The 15,768-nt window shown below is 28.7% G+C and overlaps 1 protein-coding gene across 4 annotated transcripts in view; it reads left to right on the top strand.

Annotated features, from left to right (window-relative positions):
• Window positions 1-15,768, top strand: part of LOC142324086 (syntaxin-like) — a 206,194-nt gene that overhangs the window by 64,982 nt on the left and 125,444 nt on the right. For all 4 annotated transcript variants that reach the window (XM_075364719.1, XM_075364718.1, XM_075364720.1 and 1 more), the window contains exon 2: window positions 12,940-13,065. In XM_075364719.1, coding sequence (XP_075220834.1) covers window positions 12,940-13,065 — 126 coding nt within the window. The remainder of the gene's footprint in view (window positions 1-12,939; window positions 13,066-15,768) is intronic.

Raw genomic sequence — 15,768 nt, 5'->3', positions numbered from 1 at the left:
AATTGATCCTCGCAAGTTCTCTTATTACTTTGGTACGTTCAACTTCGTACCTGGGGCAAACATATAAGACATGGTACATCATCAGTGGCTCTTCACTCCAGACACAAGCCTGAATTAGTCAAACAAAATCTGACCATCCTATCTCGAAAAACACTACGTCAAAAAGGAATTTGTAATATGCCGATCAGGAGAAATCCACTTAACAACCTGCATACTTCTCACATCAGAAAAAATATCATGCGTGTAACGACGATCGGACGATTCAGTTCACCTGACCTGCCATAAATGAAAACCCTGGTTGTTTATTTCTTTTATGCGTCCAGAGGTAAGTTGCCTACCTTCTTGGTATCATAACGTAATTGGCGCTCGGTCGCAAGGATATCGATTGGCTTAATATCAGAAATAATAAGGACCGCCTAGTCCTGGATGTATGCGAAGCATTATAGCTTCGCATACATCCTTATACAGAGTACGCATGGTTCTGAAATTAAACCCTCAATCGGACTGAACTGCTCTCCGGGCACTGAAGAAACCATTACCATTCTTTTTGGCAGCATATTGAAAGTACTTCTTGAATTGAAGATTCTCATAAAGGATAACAGCTTATTATCTATAAGCTAGAGTGTTTACCGTTTTATCAACAACACAGCTAGCATTATTGATAATACAGAAGTACTTCTACTTCTGTTATTCTTCTTTTTTTCTGTTTAGTCTCCAGTAACTACCGCTCAGATAATACTTCAGAGGATGAATGAGGATGATACGTATGAGTGTAAATGAAGTAGTCTTGCACAGTCTCAGCTGACCATTCCTGAGATGTGTGGTCAATTGAAACCGAACCACCAAAGAACACCGGTATCCACGATCTAGTATTCAAATCCGTATAAAAGTAACTGCTTTTACTAAGGCTTGAACGCTGGAACTCTCGACTTCCAAATCAGCTGATTTGCGAAGATGCGTTCACCACTAGACCAACCCGGTGGGTTCTACTATTGTTAATAGAATATTTCTAGCAGGACATGTTGTAACTTGTTTACTGTTACTGCAGTATTCATGATAACACTTCTGTTTAGTTAATAAATGTTAATTAAAAAATGACCAATAAATATAATGTAAATAAACAGAAAAATCTTCATCTGTTAATCACAAAGAGTGGATTCCGGATAATCGACCTTGTAGGGTCTGGGACCATAGGGTCCTATAAGAAATCACTAATTCTGCCTTTTAATTAACGTCCTAAAAATTTCATTACAACCTCATTTCGCCGGGGTAGCTGAAATCCGAGCGAAATTTTTCATTAGCCGTAATTCGCAAACGAAGAATTTTAGGACGTATGTTTATATGAACTTTTTCCATTATTTTCACAAGTAAAATAGGTTATGAAAGTTCCGGGAGAACTTCATAATTCACTTTGTATAAATTAATGTCAATCTTATTAAATCTAGTAAGTAAAAATAATTATCTTTAAAACTTTTCTTACTCCTTTTTATTATCTGATAAAAAGTATCAAATTAAAATATTCACGAAACAAAATATTAAAAATATAAATAAATATATATTTTAATAAAAAAACACAAATAAAAGTATGCTGGTACCCGTTCATTAATATAACACCTGACAAAGTACAAAATAATAATTGAAGTAGTATAATGATTTATAACTGTAATAAAATTATTTAAGATAATAATAATTTATGTATTCATGCATGTATAAACATATATATATATATATATATATATATATACGTTTTTTACTACAATAAACCTTATTTTTATTCATTATAAAATAATAGTGAGAGAGAAAAAACAAGCTATATATTATTTTAGAGAAAGTACGTACTTATTCTATGCTATAAAATTTTCAAGAAATACTACTTACATGAAATAATATTTAAAATTTCATTACACTCGAGCCTCCATTAATACAAGTTAAAAATTAGTATTATTATTTTAATATTTAAATGACAATAATTATACAATAAAGGTACCAGGTTGTCTCTTTAAAATGTTAGGTTATTTGAGGGACATTATGGTAGTGTATACATAGTAAGTAGTATTGGTAATAGCAAACTCTCTCCTATGACCTTCAAGCGTTAAGTGGAAATAAAGAGAAAACAAAGGAGCGCTGCCTGAATATTAAAGGGCCACTGTTAATATGTAGTATTGTAGTTAAACGCCATTCACTAACATATGTACATGTTAGGTTTATTGTAAGTAATTATTTGTTACTAAAAAAAGAGGAGTGTTTCGACAACTTAATTCATGTTTTTGATTTTATTGATATGTAATTTAAAAATATTCATACGACATGCAAATTGTATTAATGTTTGTAATAACTGAATATTGTAAGAGAATTTTAAAATTTTTTAGTTATTGTAATCATATTTTTAGAAAGTTATTGTATCGATTGTTACGATTTTAGAAATTAAAAAAAAAAATTCAATTTTATAGAATATACTTTTAATGTAATCAAAAACTGGATGTTGAATTTATCAGAAATTCCTTACATATAATTTTATTTGTTAAAATTCATAAATACTGCCTGGAAATTTATGATTTATAAAAGCTATTAATAATAGTCCCCGTATTAATATTTATTTGTCAACGATTTAAGTTAACATAGTCGTAATGTCTGTAATAGTTAAGAAAAAACAATTACAGACATTACAAATACTTGAAAAAAACTAAATTCAATTTTATAGAATATACTTTTAATGTAATCAAAAACTGGATGTTGAATTTATCAGAAATTCCTTACATATAATTTTATTTGTTAAAATTCATAAATACTGCCTGGAAATTTATGATTTATAAAAGCTATTAATAATAGTCCCCGTATTAATATTTATTTGTCAACGATTTAAGTTAACATAGTCGTAATGTCTGTAATAGTTAAGAAAAAACATTACAGACATTACAAATACTTGAAAAAAACTAAAACTAAATTACAGAATAACAGTAACTACAGTAAAGTGAATATTAAATATTTTACACATATTCGTTAAAGAAAAATGGAGTAGTCATTTTAGTTGATAATATTTTTGTTGTCGTAGTAACAGAAATATAATGGAGTAAAAAGATTAATTGTTGCTTCTTTAATGAATATCTAATTCACAACATCACCCCAAGGGGTCTAGGTCCTCGATCTATGGGTTAAAACCTTCCTGGGTTAACACGAATATATCCTGAAAATGTGAAAGCAATCGGTCGGTTGGTTCTCGCGTGATGCTGTGCAAATAAACTTTCGCATTTGTATATAAAAGATGTATTTGTATATGTGTGTGTTGGTCTTTCATTATTATGTGAGGACTGGTTTAATCTACGGTCTCGAAAATCAATAGAGACATTGAATATAAAATATTATTATTTCTCACTGAAAGTAAAGCAAGTTAATCTAATGCATTACACAATCTATTCTTCCAGCTGAACAACTTAACATCTAAGTGAGTGGGCTCGAACTGCAATTATTGAGTGTCAACTTAACGCTGCCACCATCGTTACTATTACTAACGCCACTATTGGCTGTGAAATTTACTACTCGTATCTATTGTTATAAGTTGTTTATGCTTCAGTGCATTTCTTTATTTACAGTTTTATTTTTCTAAATGGCCTTATTCGACCGAGGAAACAGTTTTTTGTTATTCAAAGAAAGGTTTTGCCAGTCCAAAGTTATTCGTAAATTATCACAAAAAAGTTGTGAAAAATAAACATTATGCCATAAGTCTCTTCTTGATCTAAATTTAAAACCATACCATGCAATAAGTTAAGAGAACAGACAAGTCAAACGTCTTAATTTTTGTAACTGGCTTCTCAAAAACATTTTCGATAGACAGGTAGATCCGATTCTATATTTCATTTCTGAACAGTCACGGTTTCATTTATCTGGACTTGTTAATTTGGATAAAATCAGATACTGGATGAATGAAATTCTCATCAGACTTTTGAGCGTCCATTCACGATGAGAAAATCGGTGTATGGTGTACTGTTTCTGGGAATCATAGAGTTTGGGTCAGTATTTTTTGATAGTAAAGAATTCTATGTTAATTAACAGATCGTGAAAAAGCGTACTGATTTTTCCAACAAAATGGAGCAGCAACATGTCGCACATCAAACGATTCGCTAGCACAGATTCGTACGGCTTTTACAGAGGAAATAACTATCAGCAGAGGGCGGTAGTCTCCACGTTTTCCATATTTGTCTAGTTGCGATTTTTTGCTCGGGAGCTATTTGAAGGATGGAAGTTAAAATATGAGTCAAATCCCCACACAATCGATGAACTGAAGGTGAACATTGAAAAAGAAATCATGGCACTGATAACAATGTTTTGTACCAGGGGACTTAACATAATCACTCCAGCAAAAAAATGTATCGCTGCGCAGGTCGTTCACGTCGAACATGTTTTACAAAGATTGGTATAAAAATAAAGACATCAGGACTCACATACTCACATTTAACAGAAAAATCAAAGCAATATATTTATATATGATTAAAAGAAATACGTAATTGTAACAAGTACTTTGTTTTTAAAGGATAATTTTTATTGTTGTATTTTGTAATAGAATTATAAAGCACATTTACGAAAAAAAAACAAAATTTTGTCTTATTTTTATATAATAAAGAACAAAAATAATTATGCATTATATTACGTGTAACTGCGTAAATAATAACATATTTTATTTCACATCTTTAAGCTACATAATTATACATTTAAAATAATATAAGCCCTTAATCATATATATATATATATATATTGTTGCAAAAATAAGGTTTTCTGAGCGTTTTTTGCACCCGAAACTTTAATTATACAGTAATTTTCATAAAAACCATTTTCGATAAGAATTCAACTTATCATTTTAGGATCAAAAAACCGCTGAAAATGTCATTTTTTTCAACTTTAAACATCTATAAACAATAAACTAATGACTGTCGAGTGGAAAACATAGGTTTTTATTCTCTATTATTACTTTACATGTTACACCTAATAGCTACTACCTGTAGGTATTTTTTGCCATTTTAAAACTTTATTTGCCTGGATTAATAGCCTAAAAAGTAAAAATGATTAATTGGAATTAATCAGACCTCATTAGTTCCAGGAGAGCCGTTACTTCCGTCGGTTTACTTAATATTTTACTTTATTAGTTTTTAATGTTCGTATTTAAATTTTTCTAATAATATGGTAGATCAGATAAAAAAAAAAAATATTATAAACATTTTATGGAATTCTATTGAAAAGAAGATATGTAAATACCATTGATATATCAACAGGTAAATATTTTAAATGAATAATTATGTAGCTTAAAGATGTAAAATAAAATATGTTAATTTTTACGCAGTTACACGTAATATAATGCATAATTATTTTTGTTCTTTATTATATAAAAATAAAGACAAATTTTTTTTTTTCGTAATTGTGCTTTAAAATTCTATTACAAAACACAACATAATAGCCAACAGAATACAACAATAAAAATTATCCTTTAAAAACAAAGTACTTGATATAATTACGTATTTCTTCTTAATCATTCGAGCAAATACTGTACGTAATATGTGCGTGTACTTGAGATTAAAATTATGTAGTGAATAAACATTTGAAAATCACTGATAGAACGAGCAACGCAACATATTTTTATTTAACCTTGGCACTATTTAAACGCAATAAAGATAGTTTTAATATATAAATTATTCAATACATGGAATAAATAATAAATTTTTTTTATCTTAACTTAAAATTAATTTTCACCTAGTTTATCTATGTTTAAATAGAAAGAATTTTGCTAATATTTCATCTAGATTATATTCCTACAATTAACGTACAAAAAGGATCTTTTTTTAAATTACATTAATAGTTTACCAAATAAGTTATGTTATGAAAAAAATGTAAGATTTCTGATTATTACGAGATTATCTAGACCGGATGAGGTTGTATAAAGGCTTTATAATAACTAACAAGAACGAACAAAATTTATCTTTGAAAGGTTATAACTGACTTATCGCGTCATGAAAAACAATTGAATTTATGTCATATATAAAAACCTGATCGTTTCTGTGTTATTTTTGAGTGTTTTAATTTATTTAAAGATAATGTCTACGATCTAACGGCAAGTTAGATATGAAAAATACCTTGTATATATATATATATATATATATATATGTAAAAAGGGACAAAACTCTCCTGGGTTTACCCTTGACATATTTTTATTTCACACACTCCATATGGTTTTTACGTATTATTAATTTAATTATCAAATATTTAAAGAACTGCGAAAAAATAATAAAAAGTTCAGAAAAAAATTTGGTCTGATTTTCCCCTTTGCGAAAAGGTTTTTGGTTCCTAGTTCAAAAATCTATTATCAGACGGACGTTTGTGTGAATGTAATTATATATGTCAGTCTGTATTTGGTTATAACTTTGGACCCCGTTGACTGATTTTCTTCAAACTTGATAGACAGGTACTATCTTCAGAGGGGGGGAAGGAATGTAATAAATGTTTGCAAAAATTGGAAAAAGGGGTGGGAGCGTTTTGGCTGAAATAAAATCTCGTATCTTCCCTGGGGCACTTTAGCAAAACGTTTTTCTTACAAAAGTTGAAGTTTTTTTATCAAAATCACAAATTACCAAACGTTTTTATTTAACATTCACTCCCCTCCCAAAAAAATTACTTTTTATATATATATATCTTGCTTCAGTAAAGGAGTTAATGGGAGTTTTTGTACATCTAAATTTTCTATATCAATGGGCCTCAAAATCAATGTAAAAATTTTTTACCCAATGTCTGTAACATCAAAAAATATTTTTTAATTTTAATAATGTTTTTTAAAATTTAAATCCATCTTACAAGTTTACCCATTTCATTTAAAATGTAAAAGTTTTAATTTTTTGGTAGCCCTTACTCTTTATTATTTCTTGAAAAAATAAATAGGCCAAATATTTTCAGCCTCTTCCTAGAAAATTGCATCTTTGTTTATTTAGAATTCTATTTTATAAACAATTTTAAAAAGTTTTTTTTTAAATTTATTATCACCAATTAGTTAGGGGTTTCTTAAAAATTAGTTTTACCCGAATGTAATGTAATATTTGAATATGAAATCCCCCAAATGAAAAAAATAACTTTTTTCGCAAATTCAAATGTTTAATGCTCAAAACGTATTTGTTAAGCAATAAATTCATTAACAACTTAATACCCTCTCAATATAAACTAACTACCCGACCCTTTCAATATCCCAGACCACTATCCGTTAGAATTGTATATACAGAATAAACAACTTATGCAATTGCTTTTTATTACGATCAATGCACAATTTAAAAAAATAAATAAAAAAGTATCAAAAATAGATATACATTTCAGGAACTTTGTGGTCAGAATAGTGTGAAGGAATGTTTTTAGATCTTTTTTTAAAGTATAATTTATTGTCACACATTTTACTTTATTTTCTGTTAAAAACAATCTAATGCAAATCTGTTAGTAAATTGTGCGTTGCTTCCAGTGCTCGTTATAGATGTTATTATACGAATTGACCACCCGAAACTTTAGACGCGAACAGAATGAATTTGTGGTAAAAAAAGGATCATTATCTAGTTCGGAAGGTGACAATACTGCCTATGAAATTTACCGTCAATTAAATCCCGTTACTGATATGGTATTCTTTTATAACGTTTCATTGTTTATATAGACACATCTTTGTCATACTTATTAAATAACAATTCGATTTTTTTTTTGTTCTGTTGTTGTAAAACCGATAAACAATGTGGGCATAATAATCAATTCGATATTATAACCTTAATATAGAACTAGGAAAGCTTAATAGTTCTAGGTCAAGTGTGAAAATTACAATACTTTTTAAGGTCAAGAATTCGAAAAAATGAGTATATTTTGAAAAAGTAATGTAAATTTATAAATATATTAGAAAAAAAACAACAAATAGTTAAAGTGAATAAGCTAATGTTACTAATGAATTTCACACTAGGTAATTCCACACTATTTTTAATATTAACGTTTTTTTTTAATACTTGCATAAAATTATCTTGAAAAATCCGATTCAAAAAACTGCTCTAAAATCTAAAAGAAATATTTATTACTCCGATTTTTATGGCAAAGTAATAGCGTCACTGCATTTTCCCCGGAGGTTGTGGGTTCGAGTTCCAGTAAGATATGATATTTTTCACACGCTACAAAATCCATTGATATCATCGACAGTTATTAAAGAGCAACAGTTTATTGTGGAATAAAAAAATAAAATTCTTTTTTAAAGTACATTTTTTAAAAATCAAACAGATTAAAACTAAAGTACTTTACAAATTTTACTAACCAATAAGACTGATAGATAAAAAAACATTTTAATGTTTCCCTAACTGTGATACCATTTCTTGAATTACTTTTTGCGTGCAATGCAGATATGTAAATACAATTTATCTATCACCCTTAGTTTTAAATAAATTACACTTCAAAAAAAAAATTAAGGGAAAATATTGTTAAAATCTGTAAAATTCATAATTTTGCATGGCCATACCCGTGTTAGAATGATTTCGCTGATGCTTTTGTTTTATAAATAGCCTCAGGCACATTCCGAATTAACGCCCAACAGTAATCGGCTAGGATGTTAGTATTCAATTTTTCTTTATAGCGGCTTTCCATCCGAAATGTCTTGGTGGAAACGTTCACCGTATTCGTCACTTACGTCTCCGAGGTTGTCCGGGAATAAATCCAGATGTGAGTGGAGGAAATGTATTTTCAAAGACACATTACATCCCATAGCTCTGTATGAAGTAAGAAGTTGATTAACAATATCGTGTTAATCGTCGGGTTTTTGTTTGCCGAGAAAACTTTTGCAAACGTCTTTAAATGAAGCCCAACCTGCACTTTCTACATTATTTAACATCGAATTAAATACATCATCTTTCACCAACTCTCTTATTTGAGGACCAACAAATATTCCTTCTTTAATTTTTCCTTCACTTACGTTCGGAAATTTCTGCCTGATGTACAAAAATCTGGGACTATTCTTCTTCATTGCTTTTATAAAATATTTCATTAGTCCTAGCTTGCTATGGAGAGAGGGTAAAAATATTTTTTTAGGTTTGACTATGTGCTTATGTATAATATTTTTCCCAATTGGAGTTAAGTTTTCTCGTTTCTTCCACTCTTTGGTAACACAATGTTTTTCCTAGCTTTCAAATCACCACATATGTTCCAGTTATGTTTTTTATAATTTATTTTTTCAAGAACGTCTTTTATCACACCGTATGTCTCTTTAAATTAATACCATAAGGGGTTGGTATCGAAGGGTATTTGTTGCTGTTGTGTAGTAGAACCACTTTTAAACTATATTAGGACGAATCTATGAAAAGGTGCCAGCCCTCAGGTTTATGAACTTGTCCTAGGTGCAACATAAGCTCAACAATATTTGTCCAATAAACCAAATTATTTTCATCAGTAAAGTACTGAAAAAGTTCTTTTTGTCGGCTTCGGAAGCCCGAAATTTTTTTATTTTTTTTTTAAGTACAGTCCAACCTTGCAGTCTTGATCCTGACGGTTCAGCTTGATTTTTTGATAAATTTAAATCCCTAACCAAGTCATTTAATTCACCTTGTGATATAAGATGTGGCTTATTGAAAGATAATTCAAAATCAAAATCATTGTTTTCTTCTTCAGTAATACCTGATTGTTCATCGCTACTTTGAAAAATACATTCACAGGTGGCCCAGGAACTGGAATTATTTCACTGTGATGTACAGGCCTAATTGCAGATTGCAATGAAGAATATTTTATAGTATGTTTAGATTTTTTAGAAATTGCAGACACACTTGTTAAACAAAAGTAACAATCAGTTACATGATCCTTTGGTTCATGCCAAACCATAGGTACACCAAACGGCAAAGCCTTCCGTGTACCTTTCAGCTATCCTCTTAAATATGCAGAACAATTAGTGCATACTATATCAGGAGCCCACGTCTTATCTTGATCACCAATTTTACATTCAAAAGTACAAATGGTATGCTTTTTTAATTAAAGGTGTAATTCTTTTTCTATTTGATTTTACGGTAAACTCACCACATACACACAAAGGGCGTCCACATCATTTACACAATTTCGAGGCATTATGACACTGCACTGTTAACAAACTTAAGACAGCAATAAAACTGAATAAAATTAATTCATTTCTAAATCCAGTGCTTAATACAAACAACGCAGCTGTGTTTTCAGCTACATGTTTTGACTTGCACAGAAATGATTTAATCTTGTCCATGAAGGCTCACTCTTCAGTATTAGATTTGATGTCATAATATGTGACTATGGCATGATTTAATTCTTTGTCTAGTATTGTTTACTTATAGCTTACAAATTATGTTAAAAAAGGTAAACAATAAAAAATGAGCTAACAAAATACGATATAGGAGCCCTAAGTACTAACTATAAGTTGAAAAATGAAAAAAATCCTTTAATTAAAATTTAAAAATTTTCAAAAATGGTGGGTGATAGAAAGACTCTGAGTTCATATTCGTTTTCAGCATCAAAAAACATATTAAAATTATGTATCGCATGTTAGGAAACAAAAATTATGTTTTGTTAATTTTCAAATTATTAAAATTAAAATAAGTATTTGTAAGAATAAATATTACGTAATAAATTGTAAACTTGCTATGAAAATACAAGGATTCAAAAAATAGATTTGTTTTATTTAAGAAGGCAATTGTGCTATATAACACAAGTAACGTAAGGTTATCTGGAATAAATGCGGTAAAGAACCTGCCTTAGGGCAAAAACAGTATAATGGTAGTGATGCATTAATAACGATTGGCCTGTCTTTACAAAATAAGCAGTTCAGCCCAGTTGTGAATGAGCTCTTTGCGTACACCGGTAAACACAAACAAAAAGTTTTCTTCAGCACAACAATAAGACTTACTGACAGAAATTATGTTGTGAAAAATTATGTTAGTGTAATTTTTAAAATGTCAAAAATTAAAATTTTTAAAAGAAACATTATTAATTAAATAAAAGTATTTTATTAAGCACACAAAAAAGCTAACAAAACATTGTAATACTTTCTTGGTATTGGTTATTTATTCTTATATAATAGAAAAATAATGATACATGAAAATAAATCAAAAAAATGTTAAAAAGTGATGTTTTTAAACTTTGATCGGTTCCCTCACCGCCAATATTTCCCCCAAAGCGGATTTTTTTTTGGTTCGATTACTTTATTATTACGCCAGAAATATATTTAAAAAATTCGCACAAAATATATGCAATAAATAAAAAGATAGTTTTTTCGATTTTTGGGGAAAGGAAATTTAAATTCCTTTCCTTCCTTTGTTGTACTTCAATTTTGTTTATGCAAATATTAATTTTTGGGGAATGGAAGAGAATTTGGGGTAATTTATTTTTATTACATGTACGCAAGTACTGAGTTTAATATAAAGTGGAGGATTATGTGTGCAAAATATTTGAGAAAATTAATCCCAAACTATCTACCCCACCTCATTAAGATATTAACCCCAGGCTTTTATTAACAAACTGCCACATATACACGAGTTTTTGTGCCAAATTTCCTCGAAATCGCTTAATCCAGCCAAAAGTAATTAAGCTTCACACACGTCAACACACATACATACGTATGTACGGACATTACTACCTCCCCACATATTTTTTTTGTTTTTTGGGGTTCCTGAGTCATGACACGTTGAGAAATGTAAAAACCCTATACCCCAATTTTTTGGCTGATTACTATCAAAAAACAAAAAAAAGCGGAAAAGATAAGAAACCTGCGTCTTGATAAAAATAAGCAAAGGAATAAAAAGAAAGAAACGATATAAAGATTTTACCTACCACTATACGCGAGCTATTTAGGTTAAATATTAAGCTTTTAAAAATTAAACATCTTTTACCATTTGATTACTTTTCATTATATAAATCTCATCAGGAATGGGTATCAGATATATATCATCAGATATCTTTGAAAGTTGAGATTACAAGACGATATTAAAAATTATGTAGGTCTTATTATTAATTAATAATCTTATTAGTAATTATGCAGGTGAATTATTTTGGGGTAAACGTTGGATGATTGGAAAATGGAAATAAAATTTAGATTTTAACAGGATATGTTGATAAATATTTATATTCTTTATTTGTTAGCTTACGATAATGAAATAAAACGCAGCCGGTGTTTTATTTTTAATAATTAAAAAAATATAACGATTTATTGATTAGATAATCTTATAATGTACTAATGAATATATTGTATTTTTTTCTTTACCAAGATAAATATTATCTGTTGCACTAAACGTGTTATATCTTTGCCAATAAGTTTAAAACGTAATAATTCGCTTTATAATAACAATAAAAGATAGAGATGATATTCTATTTAACCGATCATTTTATGTTAACTTATACAATTACATTTCATTACTGAAGTTAAAATCGAATAAATCTGGTTTTTTATTTTTATCTTTATCAACTTCAATTCTTTGTGAAACACGCAAAAAATGCTAAATACATCTCTAATTAATGTCATCATTTCTCAATATCATTATAAAATTTGGGCACATTTTAATTATCGATTTTTCCGTTACTGGGACATTCTTTCAAAGTAATTTCCGTTAGAAAGAAAAAACCGACATATACATTTTGAAAAAGTTTACCCGATCAGAAAACTGACTTTCTTTTTACCAGCACTGCTAAGTTCAACTTACCGATTTACTATAGTTAAGTCATTTAAACTAATTGTTAAAGAGACAGGATGATTAGAACATCAGAAAAAAATGAAAAACCTTTCTTGAGTAGTTGTAATTATTATACTTTTAAAATTACAAAAACAGACTACACTTTAAGTAAACAAAATTATAACAATAAAAGAAACTGCTGTGCGAAGAATTCTTGCTATTGTATTTCACTGTAATATATATTAAAAATTCTTATAATTATTTTTTTTTTTTTTTTTAGGTAGTAAGCAAATCGAGAGATGAAGACGATGCGTCCGATTGGCACAAATACGGTGCTGTTGTTAATACAGCACTTGATATTGAAGTGGATGAAAATGCTGGATATATGGACCATTTTTTCCGAGAGGTAATTTTCAAGTTATTAAAATTAAAATAAGAATTTGTAAGAATAAATATTACGTAATAAATTGTAAACTTGCTATGAAAATACAAGGATTCAAAAAACAGATTTGTTTTATTTAAGAAGACAAATGTGCTATATAACATATCAGTTAAAGGAACATAAAAGAGGCCAAAAAACAGTAAAGATTGCAGACGATCTAAAAAGGAATGTAAACTAAAGATCTTAAAAGGTTATCTGGAATAAATGCGGTAAGCAACCTGCCTTAGGGCAAAAACCGTATAATGATAATGATCCATTAATAACGATTAGGCCTGTCTTTACAAAATAAGCAGCTCAGCCGAGGTTGTCAATGAGCTCTTTGCGTACCCCGGTGAACACAAACAAATGTTTTTCACCAGCACAACAATAAAACTTACAGACAGAAAAATCCTAAAGGGCTCTGTTAAATCTATTAAATTTCCTATTATCTTAGCTTCGAATGTATCACTGTAAAAAAATGAAAAAAAAGAATTCGGTTTAAAAAAAGGAATGAGAAGAAACGGTTTAAGGAAATATAATTATGACATAACAAATCTAAACTTTTAACGTGTCTTTAATTTTTTTATTTTCAACATTAAAATCGTTAGAAATGTTTTCATTTATTTCCTTTTAATTAAAAAAAAAAAAAAAAAAAAAAAAAAAAAAAAAAAAAAACACCCACCTTCATTTCTTATTAATCAAATTTTTACAAATCCTTCTCCAAGCAATAAAATATATAAAATAAAAATGAATTATTTTATTTTTTATCCTGATTTAAAAAAGGAAAAATATAATTTTAAGATGATTTCTATACATTATAATTTTACATGAGATTATCATTACTCCATGACCTTCAAATTTACCTTGTATGTAGTTTTTGCTTTCAAATCTTTTTTATTATTATTAATATCTAAAATACAAAATAAACAAGTATAGTCAATATTAATCTATTAAAAAAAATCAAACAAATTTTATTACATAATTTTAACCATTAAATTTTACACAATTGGTCAGGATATTTTTACTGTTTGTAATTATGCAGATCACAAATTCGAACGTTACTTGAATGTTATTGAAATAATAAAAATATTTTATGAAGTCATCCTAAATTTAAGATAATTTTTCCATATGAATTATCTTAAATGGTTTTTTGTTAAACGAGTGTTTATTCTATTAATTGTATCACGTCATGAAGATGTTTTATGTAAGTTATAAATAAATTCTTCTTTTATTTAATTTAACCTATACGTTGCTTGAAATGTTATGTGTTCTAGAAACAGACGGGTATAGATTTAGTATAGATTTCATGTAAGGTATTTCTTCAGAGGATGAATGAGTATGATATGTATAAGTTTAAATGAAGTGTAGTCTTGTACAGTATCAGGTCAACCATTCCTGAGATGTGTGGCTAATTGAAACCCAACCACCAAAGAACACCGGTATCCACGATTTAGTATTCAAATCCGTATAAAAGTAACTGCCTTTACTAGGATTTGAACCTTAGAACTATCGACTTCTAAATCAGCTGATTTACGAAGACGCGTTCACCACTACACCAACCCGGTTGGTTACTACTACTATACCTAGGAAGAAAAAAAAGTTCGGTTACAAAACACGCAATAAATAAAAGGAATGCTTTTTCGATTTTTGGGGAAGGGAGAATTTTAGGGAAAAACTAAAATCATACCTCTAAAAATGGTAAGATAAGCATGCGCGCATGTACTTTGTTTAATATAAAGTGGGGTCAGTTATGTTTGCACATTTTTAGAAATTTGACCTCAAAAAACTACCTACCCGCTGGAGATACTAACCCCAAACTTTTACCAATAAAGTGCCCTACATACACGAATCTCTATACAAACTTTCAATAAAATCGATTAATCCAGTCATAAGCTATTAAGCTTCAAACATGTCAAAACACGTACACACGTTCGAATATTATCCCTCACTTTTTTTTTTTGTTTTTTGGGTTACCTGGATCACGAAAAGCTGAGAAATGCAAAACCCCATACCTCATTTTTTAACTAACATTTTTTACTTTCCTTCTTGCAGCATAGCCACTAGAGCTATGATGCCAGAAAGTAAAACCTGAATTTTCTGTATCTCGTTCAATGTGTACATAAATATTTGCTCAAATAATTGCCTTTATCACCTTCTATACTATGAATTATTTTGTACTTACTTTTTTATTTAGTATTTTATCTTAAAATTTAATTAACGTAATTAAGTGTGTATTTATTTGACGCTGTTTTAATGAAGATTTTACCATAGTTTCCCTTGATCCATACAGGTGAATGCTTCTTTTTTTGTCGTTTATTTTATGAGTAGCATAACTGTCTTTTCCTGACGTGATCTGTATAAATGTAACTATTATGTATCGTTCAAAATAAAAGGTTTATCTATCTATAGTTGTGTAAATATTTACTTTTTAAAAACTCTTCTGAAAAATCTGGTTCTTTTCTATTTTTACACGCCAATATAGAGAAAACGGACACGATTTGTGTTTTTTATATTTTACGTAGAAAAAATTAATGATCTTAATGGTTCAATAACATTTTTTCTACGATTTTTTTTTGACGACTCAACACAGAGAAGTCACCTGCTATGTTAAATGGCGCTTAGTGTAGAAAATACAAAAATGAAAGTACATTTAATAAAAATTCGAATTTATTTTATATATGTATGTAA

Source organism: Lycorma delicatula, chromosome 4 (genome assembly GCF_047948215.1).
Source record: "Lycorma delicatula isolate Av1 chromosome 4, ASM4794821v1, whole genome shotgun sequence".
Taxonomy (NCBI): domain Eukaryota; kingdom Metazoa; phylum Arthropoda; class Insecta; order Hemiptera; family Fulgoridae; genus Lycorma; species Lycorma delicatula.
This window is presented reverse-complemented; position numbering and strand designations above follow the sequence as displayed.